The following is a 21,726-nucleotide window of genomic DNA, read 5'->3' as shown; positions in this document are numbered from 1 at the left end:
GTACATGCTTATTACGGTTATAATTTATCATGTCTCTCCCCACTAGAATGTCAATTCCATGAGGTCAGATAGCTAAGCATGCACTTTCAGAGGTTATCATACTCTGGCATCCAGCAGACATTCAATAAATTTTGCCGATATGATAAGGAAAGGTTAAGATATCCTGGCTTTGGGGTGCCTTGAGCTCGTTCAAGGATTGAGGAAGTATTCTTTGGTTTCAGGCTAAGGAGGATCTAATAAGCTAAGAGAAGAAAATAAAGGGTTAAGTTCTCCTACCTTTGGGGCTTCGTGGACACTGGGAAATAAAGATATCCCCAAAACTCAAGGAGAAAACTAAGATTACAGTCACAGCTCTAAAACAAAAGCCACCCCTGTCCTCTAAAGGGGGACGGGGCAGAGATTACACATATTCTTGGTCAGATATAAAGCTTCTTTCTCTCCATAAGACTTTCTCAATACAACTTGTGTTCCTCAGTCATTTAACAAACATGCATTGAGTCCCCACTACACACCTAATTTTAAAATATCTGCTTTCATCACTGTAGACTCCAGCCGAGAGCCGGGGATACCAAGGTGAATATGGTATGACCCTCAGAAAGCAAGAGTCTAGTGGGAAAGACACTAGTTTGTCCCCTAGTTTGGGATTACATTACTGGTTAAGGTGAAGGGCAGCAAATGATGGAACCATCTAAAGTTAAGAAGCTTTAAGGAACCAATGATAATGTTTGAGGGAAGAAGAGAATTCAAAACAAGGCTCACTAGAGGATGGCTCACTGCTTCCCCCTGGTGGAGATCAGCAGCAAGCACGCCACACGGCGTTCGCGGTACTTCCTTCAACAAATGCAACCTGGCAAGGTGCTGGGAACAGAGGGGTGAATAGCAGCCCACTGCGCATGTGCTCAGGGAGGTCGTAGGCAGATGAGGGAGTGAGATGAGGAAATTGACCATCACTGTAAGGCATGAACAGTTGGTGATATAAGCATTCATTCATTCATTCATTCATTCATTCAACAAAGTGTGGAGGCCTTGAGGTAGGGCCTGAGGATAAGCACGATTCACAGAGAGGACAAAGGGAATTCTAGGCCCTGGGGGGAGTACCAAGATGTGAAATCCATGCCTGATGTAGGAAACCCTACAAAACTAGATTTATCTGACATTTAGGGCTTGAGGAGGAAATGTAAACAGTGGGGGTCCAAACAGAAGGCAAATCCTGAAGTGCTTTGCAATCGGTGGGCAAAGCTGTGTATGTGAAGCCCATGGTGAGTTTTCCTGGGCTACACGCACGAGGAGGAAAGTGTATTGATTCAGAAATATTTATTGAGTCCCTACAATGTGCTGGGACGACCCCTCCCCTCTTGCAGCTTACACTCTAGTGGGAGAGACATCCACTCTTTTTAAAAGACCACGCCCCAAAAAAGGTGACAACTAAAATGTGGCAAGTGGCACTGCTACATACAGGAAGGGCAGAGGTAAAGTATGACATTAAGGAAACTCAGAGTGGAGCGGACAAGCCTTTGCTGAGGTGAGCTTCTCTCCATGCAGACCTTGGTGACAAATGCTACAGGAACTGGGCTAAAATACAGCACTTGGCACTGCTTTCAAGGACCCAGTGGCTCGAAAGCAGGCATCGGAGGCAGGACATGGTAGAGGGAAGAAAGCTCAGTTGCCTGGGAGGGAGGAGGGTCAATGACATCAGTGTTTTTCAACCTGTAAGTGAGGTGTGAAAATAAAGTGGGGGTCGTTACCAGCATTTGGTAAATGATATAGGATAAAATAGAAGAGAATGTAAGATATTATGCATATTGAGTATTGTCTCATGAAACTTGTTTCAGTTGTACACGTGTACATACGTGTGTGTGCGTGCGTGCACACGTATGGGGATGCAATATAAATCATATTTGTTTCTGTGAGTCTTGATCAAAAAAGTTTGAGAAACCCCAGATGGGAGGCCCCTCAAGGTCTCACCCAGCCCAGGATGTTAAAAATGACAATGACAGCCCACAGGGGGCTGACATACACGCCTCTCTCAGGCAGAACTGGAGCCCAGCTGCAGTTATAAGGACTTTGCCAAACGCAGTAGCCCAACGCTGATGAGAAGATAGGAACTCTGAAAAGCAGTGAAGAACCTAACCTCAAAAGCTTGCCCTCATGCATTATGGGTGGCAGGAGTCAGGGAGGAGAAGAGGCATAAATAGGTGCAAACCTTTTGGAAAGCAACGTGGCAATGTTCACCAGAAGTCTTAAAACATGTAAACTCTTTGCTGCAGGAACCATACGCCTATGAATTCACACTAAAGGAATCGCCACGAATGCACTCAAAGATAACATTCAAAGCTGTTCACTGCCACCTTACATATAATATGGCTATAACCTAAATTTGTATTTATTTATTTATTTGTTTTAAGATTTTATTGGGGAAGGGGGGAAGTGGTACAGGACTTTATTGGGGAACAGTGTGTACTTCCAGGCCTTTTTTCCAAGTCATGTTGTTGTCCTTTCAGTCTTAGTTGTGGAGGGCGCAGCTCAGCTCCAGGTCCAGTTGCCGCTGCTAGTTGCAGGGGGCGCAGCCCACCGTCCCTTGCGGGACTCAAACCATCAACCTTGTGGTTGAAAGGACGCACTCCAACCAACTGAGCCATCCAGGAGCTCAGCGGAAGCTCAGCTCAAGGTGCCGTGTTCAATCTTAGTTGCAGGGGGCACTGCCCACCATCCCTTGAGGGAGTCCAGGAGTTGAACAGGCAACCTTGCGGTTGAGAGCCCACTGGCCCATGTGGGAATCGAACCAGCAGCCTTTGGAGTTAGGAGCATGGGGCTCCAACCGCCTGAGCCACCGGGCCAGCCCCCAACCTAAATTTTTAAAAATAGGAGGCCAGTTGAACAAATGGTGGCAGTGTTCCGGCCTTAAAAATGAGGAGGGAATACATTTATTGACAAAGATGTTTATGATATAACATTGTAATTCAGTGCCATTGTTTAAAGGAGAGAAAATTGCCAGCTGCTTCTTACTGTAGGTGGAGAAACGTCCCCGTGAAGCAGGTTTTGCCTGTATTGCCTGATTGAGTGGCCCCCCTTAGCCATGCAAATGTTAGGTGAGTCAACAACATTGGACTAGAATAAGGAATAACATAACCTTTATAGCAAGTCAACTGGGGCAATTTTGTTGTGCCACGTTGTCATGCGGGGTCTCTGGTCCCACTCCCCACATAAGAACGCAGGCTATGGCAAGGCCAAAGAGGAACACCGGAGCCATACATAGGGGAGTCATGCCACTAGACTCTCGCTGGGGGCTGTGACACAGGGGCCACATAATCTGCAATCTGCTGTCCACTTCTCTGCCAACCAACAACCTCTTGTTAACTGCTATCCACGCTTGCTAGCTCAGCCATGGCAGTGATATCAGTGGCTAACAGCTAATTGGTTACAGCTGATGGCCAACTAGTCACAGCTGATGGCCATCCACTACCCGAGCCAGCAGCTTTCCAGGTGAGGCCGAGAGCCTGGAAACAGCTCTCCTGGCTCTGTCTCCACACACGTCCGTCCCCCCCCACTCCGCCCCAAACATATAAAAATATCCAGAGACATTTCTGTTTGTCGAGACTTGGATTGGTGGGTGTGGGTGGGGGTTACTGGTATCTAGTGAGTAGAGACCAGGGGTGCTACTAAACATCCTTCAATGACAGGACAGATCCCAACTCATGGTCTCTTTTGAGGCTGATTATAACACTGACCAAGATCTGCCAGCAAGAAAGAGTACAAAGCAGGGGAGGAGGGGGCACGCAATGGGTGATCTGGGCCAATGACCTGTTTCAAATATGTCCTGTTTTGTTCACTGCGGTAGCCTCAGCACAGCCGCCACAAAGCAGCCACTCCATAAATTCTTACTGGATGTTGCCTGTTGAATCCAGCAGGGGCATCTATGATAAGCATTCACCTGACTGTGCCAGACTCATGTACAACAGTGACACCTGGTGGCGGGAACTGAAATAACTGCACAGGCGGACCCATAACACTTGACTTTGGCAGAACTAATCCCTTTACACCGAAAAGTCCCAGGAATTTGTGGGAAAATCATGAGGCTAGAAAGAAGCAGGGAGCCTGTTTCTTTGATATTCTGCTAAGAAAGGCAAACGGGGTTTGAGCAATTCACGGAACAGATCGAAGAAAAACGACAATATACCCTGCTTCCCCGAAAATAAGACCTAGCCAGACCATCAGCTCTAATGCGTCTTTTGGAGCAAAAATTAATAAAAGACCTGGTATTATTATATTATATTATATTATATTATATTATATTATATTATATTATATTATATTATATTATACCAGGTCTTATAGTAAAATAAGACAGGGTCTTATATTAATTTTTGCTCCAAAAGACACATTAGAGCTGACGGTCCGGCTAGGTCTTATTTCTGGGGAAATACATATTTGGACCCCAAACTGATAAAAATAAGTCACAGAGGTTATTATGTTAGATGAATTTTAAAACAACCACATTTCAAAATAATATGTATGGATAATCCTGTCTCTATATTTTCTAAAGAAAGTATATACAAACCCACTGGCTTGGAAGAATTATACCAAAAATTATACCAAAATGACAACGGTAGGTCCCTAGAGGGTAGAGCTTGCGGCAGTTATTTAATTTTTGTTTATCTATTTTCTGATTTATTTTACAATGAATGTATATTATTTATGCAAAAAAAAAAAGATAAATTAGATGTCAACCCAAAACAAGGCATTTCAGAATGTCTGAGGCAAAACAATTCTGTGAAAAAGGTGAAGGGATTAAGAAGCACAAATTGACAGTTACAAAACAGTCATGGGGATGTAAAGTACAGCATAAGAAATATAGTCAATAATATGGTAATAACTATGTATCATGTCAGATGGGTACTAGGCTTATCAGGATGATCACTTCGTAAGTTATATATAAATGTCTAATCATTATGTTGTACCCCTGCAACTAATATAATATTGTAGGTCAACTGTAATTGAAAACTTAAAAAGTTATTTAAAAAAAATAAATTGTGGAGATTAAAAAATAACAAAAAATAAAACGATTCTAGTCTCCTACACACACTCAATATTTCCGTATCTGGACCCTAGTTATCCAGAACCAAACAGCCTATAACTTGAGAAGGTCTCCCCTGGGCCAAAGTTCCTGAGAGCTGCCCTGACCACTCTGGCTTCCGAATCCAGGCCCCTCTCTCCTCCGCTCGTGAGCGGTATTTACCCCCCGGAGTGGACTCTGTCTCGTCCTAGCCCGCAGCTACAGGCACAGGAACCTGGCAGATCTGCCCACCCCCTGGGCCGGCTCACCTGACATGTGGACGTTACGGAGGCAGGAGAGGGAGGCATTGAGGCGGGCACACTCCTCCCGGTTGGCTCCATATTTCTCCACGGTCTCACACACCTGCTCATCCGTCATCTCCAAGAGGTCCTCCAGACTCAGCTGGCCCGGAGTGATTTCCTAGGGAGAGAAGAAGGTGGTAAATAGACGTGAAGTGCCTAGAGGGGAGGAACGCCGTCTGAGCCTCCACGCTGCCCTCTAGTGGTACCTAGAGGAACACCGGCACTGTATAGACAGCTGCTGGGCATTAATAGTTGGGTCTATGATTCTGCGGTCAGAGAGGCCTGAGTTTGATCTCAGCTTTGCCACTCATTAGCTAGATGACCTCGAGCAAATCGTTTAACCTGTCTGAGCCTCACTTTACTCACCTGTAAAATGGGAATCTTAAGCACACATGCTTTGTAAGGAAGCACGTATGCTTAGCACGTGGTGCTCCATAAATGGTGGTAATTAATTTTTTTTTAAATAAGTGGTTTTTATTTTTTATTTTTTATTTTTTTTAAGATTTTATTGGGGAAGAGGAACAGGACTTTATTGGGGAATAGTGTGTACTTTCAGGCCTTTTTTCCAAGTCAAGTTGTCCTTTCAATCTTAGTTGTGGAGGGCGCAGCTCAGCTCCAGGTCCAGTTTAATCATGTCTCCCCATGGGGCTTCTGAACTCGTCATGCGCAAGGCTCCAATTTACTCGTCTTTGAAGGGCACTCCGTGCCTCCTGCTCAGCTTGGGCTGCAGTTGTCTCAAATTCAGGGTGAACCCAGAGCAGAGCAAACTGGACAGCCCAAGTCTCTTGATGGCTGTCCTCCACTCTCTGCTAAATGTTTTGAGCAGGTGTCTTTTCACTGCCACCAGCAACCAACTTCCCAAAACGATGTGTCTCTAGCACCATAATATGAATACACCTTGAAATTTGTCAAACTTCTGTATTTATGCACGAACAAAACAGAGCCTTCACTTTATAGCACTTGATAGTATCCAATGTTTTTACATTTATTATTACTCCTATTATTTGATTCTTATTTAAATAAGAGTTTCAGATAACTAAGGACGGAGATTCTATGGCAATATGTGGAATACTTGTGCCCTCTTGTGGCCAAATCTGTGTACTACAACAAAATCAGACCCACCCCCCATTTAAACTGGCAGCCAGAAAGAGGAAAACTGTATCAGCACACAAATTCTATCCAAAAAAAAAGAGGCAGAGCAAAAGCCACGAAGCCCAAGCCGTACCTTTCTAACTGGTGCCTTTCCAACTCAGTAGGGCAGAGGCAGAGAGAAAACAATAATTGGGTCAGTTACAGGTTTTTTCAAATAGGAACACCTTGCAAGTAAGCCCTACTTTTAAGAAAGGCGATGGACCAGGATCTAAAAGTACAAAATGAATCAAATTTAGAAGGGATGTTTCCCAACATAAAAGAATTCGCCTCTTTGCTGCAGGATTCATTTGTGCATTTTATCCTACAATTTACCCTTCCCCCAAAAAATACTCAATTTACATGGATGTTCAGAGTCACCAAAAAAAAAACAACCACAAGTAATAATGACATCAAAAATGGAGAAAGCCTTAAATGAACCTGGGCCAAAATAGCAGATGCATTTCTGTTTGATGAAATAATAACAATAAATGAAATGGATGGAGTACTGTTTTAAGTGCCTTTGATGGATTTTCTTTTAATGCCACAAAGATCACATAACATAAGTGCATTTATCATTAGTCTGTAACTAGGACACTAAAATTCAGAGAGGTTAAGACACTTGCCCAAAGTCACACAGTAAGTTTGAACCCAGGAAGTCTAGCTTCCTAGCTTTCTCCACACTGCTAGTTCCTCCACAGAAAGGAGACCTCTGGTGGACGCCCACGTGAGCTGCAGACAGACAGCTGGAACTCGAGCTCTGTCCCCACCTTCTGGCTGGTAGCCTGGGCTCAAGATTCTTACCTACTAAGGTAAGAAGAGCCAGAGCTCAGGTATCTGCAGGGCAGGTAAGTGTAAATGAGCAAAGCTATGAACTTGGGAGTCTGCAGGATCCAAAAGGACAGCAGAATTCAGTTCATTGCCACCAGACAGGAATTCAGTTCAGTGAGCTCAGCGATCCCATTTTTCAGGAGAAGCCAAAGATCTGGGGTTTTATGCAAATTCTTTCCACTTTTAAATATTGGCTCAAAAAAATGTTTTTTCTTGGAAATGCTATCAGCCAAACAAAAAATTGTCTGTGCATCACATACAGCCTGAGGGCCACCAGATTTCAACTCCTGGTCGAGAAGATTTGTCTGCCTTATTCGCCCCACTTGATAAATAAATGGTCCCAAAAGTTTCTGAAATGCACACAGGGCCATGCAAGTAAATTGTACTGTCTGTACTTATAGAGGGCCTTCCATTTTAAGGACATTCACATGAAACTGCCATCGGGAATGAAATAAGGGAATATACAATCATACACAATCTGGTGTGCATGTGCAAGATGGGTGGGGTGTAGAGGATGGAGGGATGGGGGGCGTCCAGCTCAGGACTGTGAGATCTGGTGGGTTCAGGTGAGATCACTTTGGGACAAGGTCTAAAAAAAGACAAAAGGTGGAAGAGGATCTTCCAGTCGTCTTCAAGGAGGAAGCAAGGAGCAGGGAGCACCTTGAGAAAGGGTACTTGGCTCTGCAGGTAGGGGAGCACCCCATCTTCTCCCCAGCAATAGGAAAACGAGGGGAGAACGCAATGCTGTCCACCTTAGGCTCCGGAGTCCATCCGAGCTGGTTCTCCTGCCAGCCCTGCCCACTCACTAGCAAGGCTAATCACTTCTCTGAGCCTCAGTTTCCTGCTCTGTACAATGGGGACAATAGTGGCATCTAAGTCAAAAGGTCACTGTGAGGGTCTAAACAGTCTCAGCAGTTGAAAGCTTGCATGAGAAGCCCTTAGCATGACTCCTGGCATCAAAGATTCAATAAATGTGAGCTGCTTGTTAGGAAGGGCTTAGCCCAGTCACTGGAAACAGTGGGGACCTGGGAGCCGAGAGGGTAAGAAAATCCCACTATCCTAGAGACCTTAAGGATACAATCCACTCCTTGAGGGTGGACACAAGACAGCATGTGTTCTTGTTTCGTTTTGCCGCTGAAGAATCTTCTATTTCTAAAGTTTTTAACAATAGCAACAATAATAAGTTGACATTTACTGAGTGCTATTAGGTGCCCGAGTACGAGCTGAACATTTCCCATGGACCATTGCATTTTACGTGCCAGCCACTTAAGAAGAGGAGACAATCATTACCCCATTCAACAGATGAGAAAACTAACGTCCTAAGACTGCAGTATCCAATATGGTGGCTGGCCCCTGTCCAGGATTAAGTAACATTAAACACAATTGAAAATTCAGCTCCTCAGTCACACGCATGAACCGTAATTCAAATGCTCAATAGCTACAGGTGGCTGGTGGCTACCGCATTGGACAGCACAGATATAAAATATTTCTATCATTGCAGAAAGCTCTGCTGGACAGCGCCGGTCTCAGAGGTAAAGTCATCTGGCCAAAGTGACTGAGTTAGTAAGTGGCAGAGATGAACAAAGTTCTGACTCTAGAGCCACACTCTTAATAACCATTCAGACAGCATTAGGGATCCTCTGTGTCTTCATCCAATACATATTAATTGAGGGCCTGCTATTAGTATGTGCCCGGCAAGGCCAAAACCATGCCACTGCCCAAGGGGCTGAGTACTGGCCGATAGGGGGCAGGGGACATGGGGCAGCCTTGGTCACCTCCAGGACTTCCTGGCGTACGTCCACGATCCGGAACCAGTGCCGAAGCTGGGGGAAGCCATCCAGCTCAGCGTTGCGTTCCTGCAGGGCCACCTTCTTTTTGCAGGACAGCTGCCGGCTGAAGTACTTCACCAGCTTGCTCTGCGGAGATACAGATGAGGACATGTCTCTTAGAGGCACTGCCACAAGGCGGAGAGGCAAGTATCTCCCCACCATACTCTCCCCGCACAAACCCCTAACCAACCCCGTATTCTAAAGACCAGTTCAACTACAGTGAACAGGGGACCTGCGTTGGTACCGCTTCAGTGGGAGGCCTTTGGAGCTGCATCCATCTCGGCTTCCACTGCACATAGCCTTGGACCCAACCATGCTAATTCTAGGGACTCATCCTCTAGACACCGCACCCTGTGCAAAATGACTGTGTGGAAGGGTTTCTTACAGATCTGTCTGCCATAGCAAGAGACTGCAAACACCCTGAGGGTCTGTCAGTAGGAGACATAAATGAGGGTTCATGCACACACAGGAACTCTGTGCAGCTATAAAATAAAATGAGGAAATGTGCTGTGTACCAATACAGACCGGTCTCCAACACATGTGGATGAAGAAACACACTCTCCCATTCACATGGGAAATTTCTAGATCTTCGTAAATGCACACACTTTTGGGAAGGAGTCTTAACCCTCTAGGGAAGGGGAAAGAGAGCATGGGGAACAGAAGTGGGAGAAATCTTTTGTTGAACTCCTTTGTTACCATTTGAATCTTAAGTTGTGTACAGGTACTCACAAATTAACGGATAGTTTTTAAATGAGGTGGACCTGAACCCATGTTTCTGGAGGAAGGCCATGACATGAGAAAGGAAAGTGTTTTATTGCTAGTTATGTAAAAACTAGCGATGTTAACAAAAGAAAGGCAATGTGTGTGTGTGTGTGTGTGTGTGTGTGTGTGTGTGTGTGTGCAGAGAAGAAAGTGTGGAATACACACCCAGGCTTCTGACTGGGACAGGAAGATTCTATAAACGGGGCGAGAAAAAACTGTTTAAGTGTTTCTTTATATATATATTGCTTTGTTTCAATAGTTACCCAAAGCATATAATCATCTTTGTAATTTAAAACATATTGCATAAGATAATTTAATGAAACAAAAATAAAGCCGTTAGGTACGTAAGCGCTTTTAGTATTGCAAAGCACTGTCGACCATTTACCGAGAAGACAGTCCTAGAATTCCAGGATCACAAAACTCGGAGCAGGGGATTACCGCTGCAGGTACCCGTTGCTTGTGTCCAGCTGGTCTCTAGTCCCCCTTTGCTAAAGAGAATATATTCAACTGCCTTTTGGGGAGTAGTCCATATGGTTCATGGTCTCACCCAGCCCACTCTGCAGGTGGGCATGTGACCCAGGCCAGGCCACAGCATTTGGAACAAGTGAACCAGATTGGGCTACCGAGAACCCTTCCCAGCAACTCTTCCCAGGCCCTCAGAGGCCAGCCCTCACTTCCCACTAGGGGGTTGCCAGAGAAGCCAAGAGCTGCCCAGTCCGGCCCTGCTGCCAACTGGGAGAGCCTACCTGAGACTGAAACCCATGACAACCAATCAGAAAACGGGTTTTTAGTTTCCCATTAATTTGATGCACCTTACTAATGAAATGAAAGTTGCCATTCTTGATAAGCCTACGTTCCATTGCAATAGTGGCACGATTTTCATGTTATACTCATGCACCGGGGAACACTTTCCACTTGAAATCTCAGTTTAGAATTTAGGATAGAAAATGTCAAAAAGAAGATGGCTTTTTTATAACTGATTTCTGAATGAATAGGGTCTGACCTATTGAGATTTCTGAGTGAGGTTCTCGACTAAGCTGTCTGTAGAACTCTCGTGTCTGTCTTTTCCTTTATTTTCCAACTGGTTTTAACCATTTTCTTTACCCAGGTACAGAAAAAAAAACACACAAAAGAAACCGACTTTGACATGACCCCATCATTCTTTGAGCAATTCCTTACTTTCCAGGCTCACCTTGTTCTTTCTATGCCCCCACTCTGAAATCAGTCTTTCCTCCAAGGAACGCTGGTTCCACTGAGTGGAAAATGGTATTTAGAAGCCAAGATTTGGGTGCTCAGTGTGCTGACTGATATTGAGGTGTCATTGGTTCCAGCCCCCTCGGTGAACAGCCTGGGCATTAGATGTATGTTGTATACGAGTATACGGTGTTGTGCTTGTTTGTTATGCAGCATTACTGGGACTCAGGGCTAACCAATACACCTCCCCCTCAACTCACGGAAATCTGACTTTTTCTCCAAAGTCCACCTCAAATGTTACCTTCTCCAGCAAGTCTTTATCAATTCTTCCTTGGCATTTTATTTGTACATACTCTATTATAAAATTGATCACAGGTTTTCTTGCATCATAGTTGGCTGGTAATAAAGACACTTGATATCTTAAAAGGTTAAGGAGCCCTTTCCAGATTTGGAGGAGTAAATGAAATAAGTGCAACAATAACAATAAAAGTATCATCACTGAGGGGCGGCCGGATGGCTCAGTTGGTTAAAGCGCGAGCTCTGAGCAACAGAGTTGCCGGCTCAATTCCCCCCCCCCCCCCCCCGCATGGGATGGTGGGCTGCGTGCCCTGCAACTAAAGATTAAAAATGGCAACTGGACTTGGAGCTGAGCTGCTCCCCCTACAGCTAGATTGAAGGACAATACCCTAGAGAAACACACTGTCCCCCAATATTCAACAAAAAAATTTATTAAAAAGAAAAAAAAAAGTACCATCACTGAGCACTTCCATATGCCACGCCCAAACTGAAGGTCAATATATCCTCGCATCCCCAGGAGCTAGATGCTATTAACACCTACATCTTACAGATGAAGGCCTTAGGTACAAAGAAGTCAAGTCATTTACTAACAATCACACAGCTAATAAGCAGAGAGCTAACACTGCAACCCAAGTCTGATTCCAAAGCCCCAATATTGCAGAAAGGATAACTTTATTTAATAAACACAAACACACATATATATTTTCCTTGTAAAAAATGTTAGAATATCTCAGGTAAGGCCAAAGCTCCCTTTGATCATCCCCTCTAATGCTGGTCTCTCCTCCCTGCAGGGAATAAAGGCACCTACTGACATTAGGCTATATCTTTCCAGACCTTTTCCTATGCACTTTCACACACATGTACATATGTGTTAGAAACTGCAGTGTTGTTTGATGTGTAGGGTTGGGTTGTTTTTTTTCCCACATCAATTGTATCATGCAGTATGCCTTTTTCTGCTAGCTCACTTTTTTTCATTCAGTAGTAAGCTTCAGGGATCTTTCGTATACAGATCTGCCTCTTTCTGTTTAATCTTCTGCATGAGGGATTCCTTTGATACGAGGGTCAAAAGCCTATGAGGCAAGCAGCCCTATGATGTCTGCTGGGGGCATTTTTGTCAGCTACGATAAAGAATTTTGGGGAATAATACCCATGACAGCAGCCACCATTTACTAGATGCTTACAGTGTGCCTGGCACCATGGGATAAGGGCTCGGGATGTGTTTGTTCATTTTGAATCCATGCAACGATGCCAGCTGTGAGGCTGGTAGTCTGAGCGCCTTCTGTGAACAAGAGGTCACATCTCCTGACGTGAACATCCAGAGGTTAAATCACTTGTCCAGATCCACACAACTATTTAAGTCGGGGAGCCAGGGCAGGACCCCAAAGCTCTGTCTTTACCAGGGTGCTGCCCTATGAGCTGTTCACGGGTCCTCCACACTGAACTGGAAATCCAAAAGTTGGGCATCGAACCCTCAAGAACAGAGAGGGGGGTCTCACTCATCTCGGGGAGCCTTCTGGGTATTGTGGAAGAAGTAAGTGTCTGAATTCCAGTTCTGAGGTGTAGGCAAGTTACATCAGCTACTTGAGCCTCCAATTTCCCATCTGTAAAATGGGCATATACCATCTTTCCTCACGGGTCTACTGAGGCATCACACAAGATAATGTCTGTGCAGAAGACAGGCTGCGTCCTCCCACACAGACACAAACACCATTTCCTAACTAGTTGTAGAAGGAATGCTTGGATGCTGGGGAGATGTTTCCATGATCACCCTCAGACTGGACCTCGTATACCTGCCCAGAAGCAAGAATCGCCACTATGATGCATTAGCAATGGGAGAGAGAGAGAGATGGGTTTAGGATGCACATGGAATGTGAAGACAGGTGGGGAGGGGAGTCACAGGTCCAGCTCGTCCCCTTGAAGTGAAGGAAACCAAGAATCACCTTTCAGGAAAAGAACACAGCTAGTCCTAGCAGAGAAAAACCCGCTGGGCAGAAAGCTGCCCAGAGTGTAAAACAGGTCTGGGCAGAGATTGAATAAATGGAGACCCTGAGAGTCAGCAGTTGTTCTCACCAGTTCCCCAAGACTGGCAGCATAGAACAGTTGTGGTTGTCAGCTAACAGGGGTTCACTCTGAGCCAAAAGCTGTGATAAACACTTTTTATGAATTATCTATTTAATCTGCAAAGCAACCCTGAGATGTAGGACCAATTATTGCTCCATTTTACAAGTGAGAAAATCAAGGCCCAGAAAGGTTAAATAACTTGCCCAAGGTCATCGAGTGACTAAGTAGATGAATAAGGATTTGATCCCACGTCTAACCAATTCTTATTTATTGACACACAAAGAAAGCTACGATCTACTGTCAAGTGAGAAAACAGCAGCCAAAACAATAGATACAGCAGAATCCTATTTTCTGAATATAAAATGAATGTGTGTATGGGCATGTATATATATAAAATAATATATATTAAGCATATTGTATAATATATGTGTAATATGAACATATACATACATACATACATGCATAAATACAATATACATTTAATATATATTATATAATATGTACACATACACATATATGATACATATTTAATATTTTATGTATACTTTATATTGTGTATATATAAAATATGTAGCATATGTATATATACATAATATACATTTAGTGAGAAACACATAATGTATATTATGTATGTATGCGCGCACACATACACACAGAGACTAGAAGAAAATGTTCCAAAATGTTAGCAACTGCATCTCTGGGTTATTAGAGGTGACATTTATTTGCTTACTTCTGTGCATGCCTATCTTATAATTTTTCTATAAGCTAGAATTATCTACATGATAATTAGTTTAAAATCTCATGAAAATCATTTGCCAAAGATGTGTGGGACATCCACAGTGTTAACCATTTCATTAAATGTACTTTAAATATATATAAGACATAAATAATATGACAGGTTTCCTGCGAAGCACTTCATATACGAAGTCGGACAATTAAGTTTGTGAACTTGTTGCAATGATGTTGCTAACCTTTTTTGATATCAGCGGGATTATTCATTATGAATTTGTACCAACTGGACAAACAGTTAGCCAAGTTTACTATTTGGAAGTGCTTAAAAGGCTGCGTGAAAAAGTTCGACAACCTGAACTTTTCCCTAACAATTCATGGCTCTTGCATCACGACAATGCACCAGCTCACAGGGCACTGTCTGTGAGGGAGTTTTTGGCCAGTAAACAAATAACTGTATTGGAACACCCTCCCTACTCACCTGATCTGGCCCCCAATGACTTCTTTCTTTACGCAAAGATAAAGGAAATATTGAAAGGAAGACATTTGGATGACATTCAGGACATCAAGGGTAATACGACGACAGCTCTGATGGCCATTCCAGAAAAAGAGTTCCAAAATTGCTTTGAAGGGTGGACTAGGCGCTGGCATTGGTGCACAGCTTCCCAAGGGGAGCACTTGGAAGGTGACCGTAGTGATATTCAGCAATGACGTATGTAACACTTTTTCTAGGATGAGTTCGCGAACTTAATTGTCTGACCTCGTACATTATTTTACTTAATCTTCACAATAACCACAGTAATATCCACATTTTACAGATGAGCAAACTGAGGGCCGAGGAGCTTAAGCAACTCTCCCATGGTACTAGATAATTTTACGTGTTTGTTCCCTCTTTCCCCGGTGTTCTGACCATCAGAATCATCTGCAGGTGTTTGTCAAATATCAACCTTCCAGTCCCATCTCCTAGAAATTGTGATTCAGTAAATCTGGAGAAGGGCCAGGAATCTGTAAAAACACAGCACCCCGATGATTCTGAGGGTCAGGCCAGCATGAGCAACTTCCATCTACTGTCTGAATTATGTAATGAAAGCAGTTCGTTTCTCAGACGCGCGTTAGCATCTGGATCCTTGAGCCATAAAACCAGGACAGAAACCCCATTCTGGAGGCCAGGCTGCAGCCCTCGCCGTGGGCTGAGGTACGCAGCAGGCTGTCCTGGGCAGCTCCAAAGGACGAGACCTTGTTCAGAGCCCTGTGAATTCAAAGAGCAGTCTGCACCAGTCCAGGCCAGGGGAGGGGCTCCCAGTGGGGCAGATGAGACAGATGTACAAACACCAACCAGGAGGCCGAAGGACAGGCGCCAGAACAAAAGGGCAGCCAGGGTTCGGTGTGGGCACCAAGGATGCAAAATCAAGAGAACAGCCTCCTAGGGAGCAATGTTCCAGGGTCCCAGGATGATAATGATGGGAGTTCCATGTTCATTCTAAGAGAAGCTCTCATTCATTCAAGTTCTTTTTAGGTGCTTTCTAAATACAAAGAACTAGGGATACACAATTAATTACACCCCTTCCCTGCCCTGAGGCAGGGTTATACCAGGTGCAGCCTGAAGACACCTGCGCTGAAAGCCAGCCCCTTGGGTTAGGTACGGAAACCGAGACACATTAATAGCTGTTTGACAAATGATGTCTGTTGCATCTAATATTTTCAAAGTGAGGCTTGTATTTTGTGCTTGGGTTTTTTTGTTTTGTTTTTGTTTTTTGGTGCCTTTCATTTTTCTAGTAAATCACTTTGTATTGGCTACAAAATACCAGGAAAGAAAAACGTGATTCTTCACCACAAAAGGTGTGAGTTGGCACTGACCTCCACACTCAGGAAATTTCAGGTATTGAGCTTAGTGGCCCTACATCACTCAGTGATTTTCCAAAATGGTCCCAACGATACTGTCTTCTAAATCATGACAATGCTGAAGTGGGTGTTAGGTTGCTATTAATATTCTATAATGGGGAAACTAAGGCTCAGGGGAGTTGGAATGAGGCCTGGGGACATACAACTAAAGCAGTTCCAGGATTTGAACTCAGGATCTGATTCCCAGTCCTGTGTCCTCTTCGTAAAAACTCTCTGCTGAAGCATAAGGTCTAAACAGCCTAGAGGTCAAGGTGAGGAAGCACAATTAGAAAAGAGCCTTTCTAGTGCCTCACCCTGCCTGGTGTCCTACTTTATTTTCAGGTCACCCTCAATTCAAGTCCATGCACAGCTGGACTGCGAAAAGTCCAAAGGTGCCATCTTCAAGTGAAGAAACACAGGGCTTCTGGAAATAGCACACTCACGTTGAGCCCACTCCCTGCTCCTGGATTTTTCCGGTGCAAAATAAAGTCTTCTGGGCCTGGGGTCAGAAAGATGGATCCCAGGCCTCTGAGAGCAGGAACCCAGAGGTGTAGTTCTCCCTCTCCACACCAGGGGGCAGCCTGGCACTTTCCACTGCAGATGGAAAATTTTTCAGCATCCTTAGTGCCTTATTATTGTACTCCGTACTAATATGATGGCAAATTTAGCAGCATACACAAACAAACAAAAAAAGTTTAAAGTCAAGACATGTGACGGAGCTATAAATAATCATGTCTGAAATCTCTAATGTGAAACGGGGAACTTTTCAACTCATAATCTAAACCAAGATAAACCCAGACATCGAAGGGCAAACCCCTGGGGTTTGGTGTGCTGGAGCCTAAAACCATCACCGCTTCGGCGCTTATTTTTTTAAACAACTAAAGCAGAGTCCGTGAAAGCTGGAAGGGAGTGAAGTACAGATGGAGAACGTTCGCGTGATCTTGCATGTAAACCTCATGACCATGCCAAGAGGAGGGGTCTCATCTCCCATCCATTTTACACGAGGAAACCAAGGCTCAGGAATGTGACATAATTGACCTTAAAATCACGCGGATGAAGAGCAGGCCCCAGAACCGTCTGTACCCCTCAGGCCTGCCTGTCAGCCAGCACCCCATCACTGCTGCGTTCTCTTCAGCAGGCACAGGCCAGCATAGCAGCACACAGTTCAAAGCCATGAACCCACAGAATCCGGCCTCTGCACTTCTTCCTGCTGCCCAGAGCTCCCTCCCGCTGGCTTTGAACATAAATGACACTTTCCTATCCTTCAGGTGGGTGTCATCCTTTCCCAAGCACCCCCAACGTCACCATCACAGAACCCTGCTTTTTTTCCCTTGGTAACACTTCATCGTTACCCCACAAATTATCCTGTTTATTGGTTTCCATGGTTAAGCTCCCCCTTCATCCCCATCACACACCCCCATCAGAATGTCAGCTCAAAAGAGCACAAGCTTTGCCTGTCTCCCCACCACCACCATACTCCCCCAACCCTTCCTGTACCCCCCCAACTCCCCAACACCCCCCACCTCCCCCCGCGCGTTCAGAGCAGTGTCTGGCATACAGTCGGTGCTCAAGACATTTTTCTTGGTGTTCGATACACCAACATCATTGGGGGGGGGGGCAGGCCTCTACCCATAAACCCCAACTCCTTTCCCAGAGGGCGCTGATGCACGTTCAGACCCAGAGGCCCTGGCTCTGCGGTCAAGGCTCTCGGGTTCTCTGAGCCGGCGGGAGAGGGTAAGGAAATCGCAGCAGCCGCAGCCAGCGGCCCCAAGCCTTCCCGCGGTTGCCAGGGAGACCATTGTCATAACATCCCCAGCGCACGGTGGGGCCAGCTGACAGAAGAGAGAATTATTTGACTCACTAACGTCTCAAGTAACCTGCCGATTTGCATCCGCAGGCAAATTTCCCGCTGAGGGCTGGAGGCCTGAGTGACGCGCCCTTCCTCTCTCCCCACCCTGGATCCCAGTTAGAGCCAGAGCCCTCTGGCCATGGCAGACAGGACCCACCGATCTGGGGCTGGCCCCCAGGGATGCAGGAATGCAGGCGGGCTCTCTCTGCCCACTGCTTTGAGTGAAAGCCCTCAATGCTGCTGGTGGCTTTTCCTTTTCTTTACATTATGACTGCTAATGAATACTGCAAACAACAATGCAATAAAAAGAGCTGAGATTGAATGAGCCACTTACTGGATGCAAGGCCCACTGGTAGCTTCCTCAAATAATCATTATTCTAACATTAATATTTATGTTATAACAATATGCTATAACAATACATTATGCTATAACATATTTACAGTGTATCTATATACTGTATAATACAAATTCATAGATACAGGTAAGAGTTCACAGACAATTTTATATAGCATTATTATATATTTACAATAACAAAACTGATATTTCTTGACACTTTTTATATGCCTGTGCCTATTGCTTTAGGTATGTTCATAATGATGTTATTATCAATAAACTATTAAATAATAATAGACTCATAATCATAGCTAAGTTTTACTGAGCACTTACTATGTGCCAGGCTCTGTGCTAAGTGCTATATTACTATTATTTGGTTGTCACATGCACCCTAAGGCCTAAGAATTCTATTATTCCCATTTTGGAGATGAGACAATGGAGGCACAGAGTAATAATGTAACAGTCACAAAGATAGCAAGCAGGGACTGAGGTGGCCACCACCAAGCCTCCTGTTCCTTATTTGCACACCACCCTTAAAAGCTGTTGAACTTTAGCTGGCAGCAGAAACCCCCTCAAGTACCTTGTTAAGAGTACAATGCTGGGCCCCTGCTTCCCCCAACCCACACAGGGGACTCAACACTCTTGGGGACAAGGGGTTTTTCTTCTCATTTCTTTTAAATAAGGAACCCAGATAGTCCTCACAAAGGCAAAGAGTCCAGAACCACTGCCTTAGGGTTCTTCATCAGTAGTTAGCACAGGAATGATTCTTCAGGGGCTGAACTCAGCAGAAAGGGCAGAGGAATGCATGTAGGACCTATAATCCTGAAAAAAAAGAGGGAAATGGGGGGGGGGGCGAGAGCTGCGATAAAATTGCAGGGTCCCCTCAGGCAAACTTAGCTGTGTGCCCCCAGTTTTAACCACTCCCAACCTTTCTGGAGCAAGGGGTGGAGGTGCTGCCTGAAGATTAATAAATAATACACTCTTTTGCCCAGGGCTGGCCTTAGGGAAGCAAAGGTCATTCTAAATTACCTCCCACTGCCCATCTCCCTGCCCCCCTCTTAATCATTCACTAAGGACCAAGCTGTACAGAGAAATATAGGCTTGTAAGGGCGAAGGCCCACCCTTTGCGCCTATATTTTGAACCCTGAGACCTCCTGGCAAACGACAAGGAGTTGTTAAAAAAAAAGGGGGGGGGGTCTGTGGGCAGGCACTGCATTGAAAGAGGAGTGGCTAGAGAGGAGAGAGGCAGAAGTTCTGGGAAGCCAGGCCTTTGGTCCCTGGGCAGCGACCAAGAATGAGATCTAAACCCAAGTAGCAGCTAAAACATCTCTGGAGGGTCTGCCCTGAGCAATATGTTGCCTTTTTATCCACTGTCTGAACTAGAGGCAAAGAAGAGCAAAGATCTCAGAAGTCCAGGAAGACGACCTGAATCAAGGCAAAAACACATAAGCACTAAAAGCAGGTCTCATTTGGGCAACTACTTCGCTTCACAGTTTAATTGTTTGAAGATGTTCAATTCACTAAGGTTGTCAATGGAAGCAAATATTATACAAAATCCCCTTCTATGCAACTGCTAAAATTGACCACGGAAGCCTGTTCCATCCAGAGCTACACTGCCCAACAGAGCACCCACTCAGCACATGTAGCTATGTACTGGTAAATTTAAATTAGTTAAAATTACATAAATAATCAACATAGTGGATAAACAGTTTGAGCGTCTTACGGGTACCACTGATAAGAATCCAGAAAACATCCCTACTGGTCATTATGTGATCTCAGGCCATCAGAGAATTCAACCCCCCGAAACACTTCATTACAATTTAAGCTTAGAATTGTGAGATAAACTAGTTTCCTTAACGGGTTAACATCTTTAAGTTCTGGGAAAATCTAGAATGAATAATGGACATATTTCAGATAATTAAAACTCATAATGTTAATATTTGAACTAAAGAGTTTATACATTTGGAGTATTTTATATTCTCTTCATGTTTTTAAAGAATTTGGCCACTTAGAATAAGATTGTATCTTTTTAACTCTAATTTGAAATATGTGATTCACGAGCTGATTTAGAGATACATTTTAAGTCGAAATTGTATTCAATTTACATACAATATTAGGAAGTGGCTTAAGGCTCAACATTTTTATAAGTTTAATTTTCAGATTTCTATGTACTATATATGCCAGGAAGGACAATTAAGTTAGCGAACTTTCCACCGTGCGCTTACATGGTAAAAAGTTCGCGAACTTAATTGTCCAACCTTTTGTAAGTAGTTGGGAAGGCTTGTCTGTCAACAATTAGCGTATTTTAAAACACATTCCTGTATATCAAATTTACAAATACTAAAAGTTTAATTGTTTGAAGATGCTTAATTCACTAAGGTTGTCAAATTGATGCATACATTATACAATATCCCCTTAATATGGGATTGCTAAATTTGCTAGACTTACATGAATAGAAGAATACGGTACGTAAGCTGAATTAAAAGCATAAGGAGACTAAAGGTCTTGGGGGATTTTCTTTGCTTTAATAAACTGCATATTAATTTCTAAAACTAAAAAGTAATTCCATACAAGGGAAAATTCAGTTCCTCAGTCACACTGACCGTATTTCAAGCGCTGAGTAGCCACAAGCGGCCAGTGGCTGCTGTACTGGATAAAGATAGACCATGTTCATTATTTCCTAGGATCCTTCCTCTAAATCACATGTCCAATTTTTAGCACGCTTCTTTGGAAATGAATACCCCAGAACTTTTTTCCCCATATAGACAACATTACTCTTTCTAAGACTTTCAGGATTGTCCCAATGGAAAATGCAGGCTCCTGAAGGAAATAACCTGGGGTGAGAGAGGCGAGGAAGAGTGCAGGCGAGTGCTGGCCGTGAAATTTACCCAAAAATGAGGAGACTCCATAAAAACCTGCAGGAGGAAGCACAGAGGCTATAAATGCATTCACTAACCCCTCTCCATTTTATTTAATGATGGATTTTTGCCAAATTCTTAGTATTACTGTCAGCTTGACACTCACTTAGTACTGAGCAGCTTTGGATGGGAAATCAGGGAGTGGTTTAATCGATTCCGATATTTTTTTTTTCCATTTGGTAAATTTCACACACAAGCTAAAGGATTCTGACCCAAAAACACAGTTGGAAAATTTCAATTTAGCCAGAAAATGGTCCAACTAACACGAACCATATAATAGCATCATGCCCTTTGAAGGTACTGATGAAGAAAGACGAAAATTAAAGTCAGGAGCCCAGCATTCAACACCCTGCCCTGCAATTATGAAGCTGTGAGACCTCGAGGAGGCCACATAACCTGGCGTGGACTTGTTTTCCTATCTGGTAAATGAGAGGCTGGAAAAATAGATACCCTCCCGAGTGACTCCAAGTTCAAAAATTCCAGGATTATTCTTAGAGGTGACCCTGTTGGGGAAAGGCAAAAACCTCCTCCATAAGACAACACACTAGTCTTGGCTTT

The 21,726-nt window shown here is 44.1% G+C and overlaps 1 protein-coding gene across 5 annotated transcripts in view; it reads right to left on the bottom strand.

Annotated features, from left to right (window-relative positions):
* The window catches only part of KSR2 (kinase suppressor of ras 2), a 343,303-nt gene that overhangs the window by 268,165 nt on the left and 53,412 nt on the right, over nt 1–21,726 (bottom strand). For 4 of the 5 annotated variants that reach the window (XM_019753947.2, XM_074321394.1, XM_074321396.1 and 1 more), the window contains exons 2-3: nt 9,090–9,230; nt 5,323–5,473 (exon numbers count right to left, since the gene is read on the bottom strand). In XM_019753947.2, the coding sequence (XP_019609506.2) occupies nt 5,323–5,473; nt 9,090–9,230 (292 nt within the window). Of the gene's footprint in view, nt 1–5,322; nt 5,474–6,580; nt 6,837–9,089; nt 9,231–21,726 lie in introns of those variants that run through there. The other variant, XM_074321397.1, reaches the window with a different exon arrangement.

Source organism: Rhinolophus sinicus, linkage group LG16 (assembly GCF_036562045.2).
Source record: "Rhinolophus sinicus isolate RSC01 linkage group LG16, ASM3656204v1, whole genome shotgun sequence".
Classification (NCBI taxonomy): Eukaryota; Metazoa; Chordata; class Mammalia; order Chiroptera; family Rhinolophidae; genus Rhinolophus; species Rhinolophus sinicus.
Note: the sequence above shows the minus strand (reverse complement) of the source record. Positions and strands in the feature narration are given on the sequence as shown.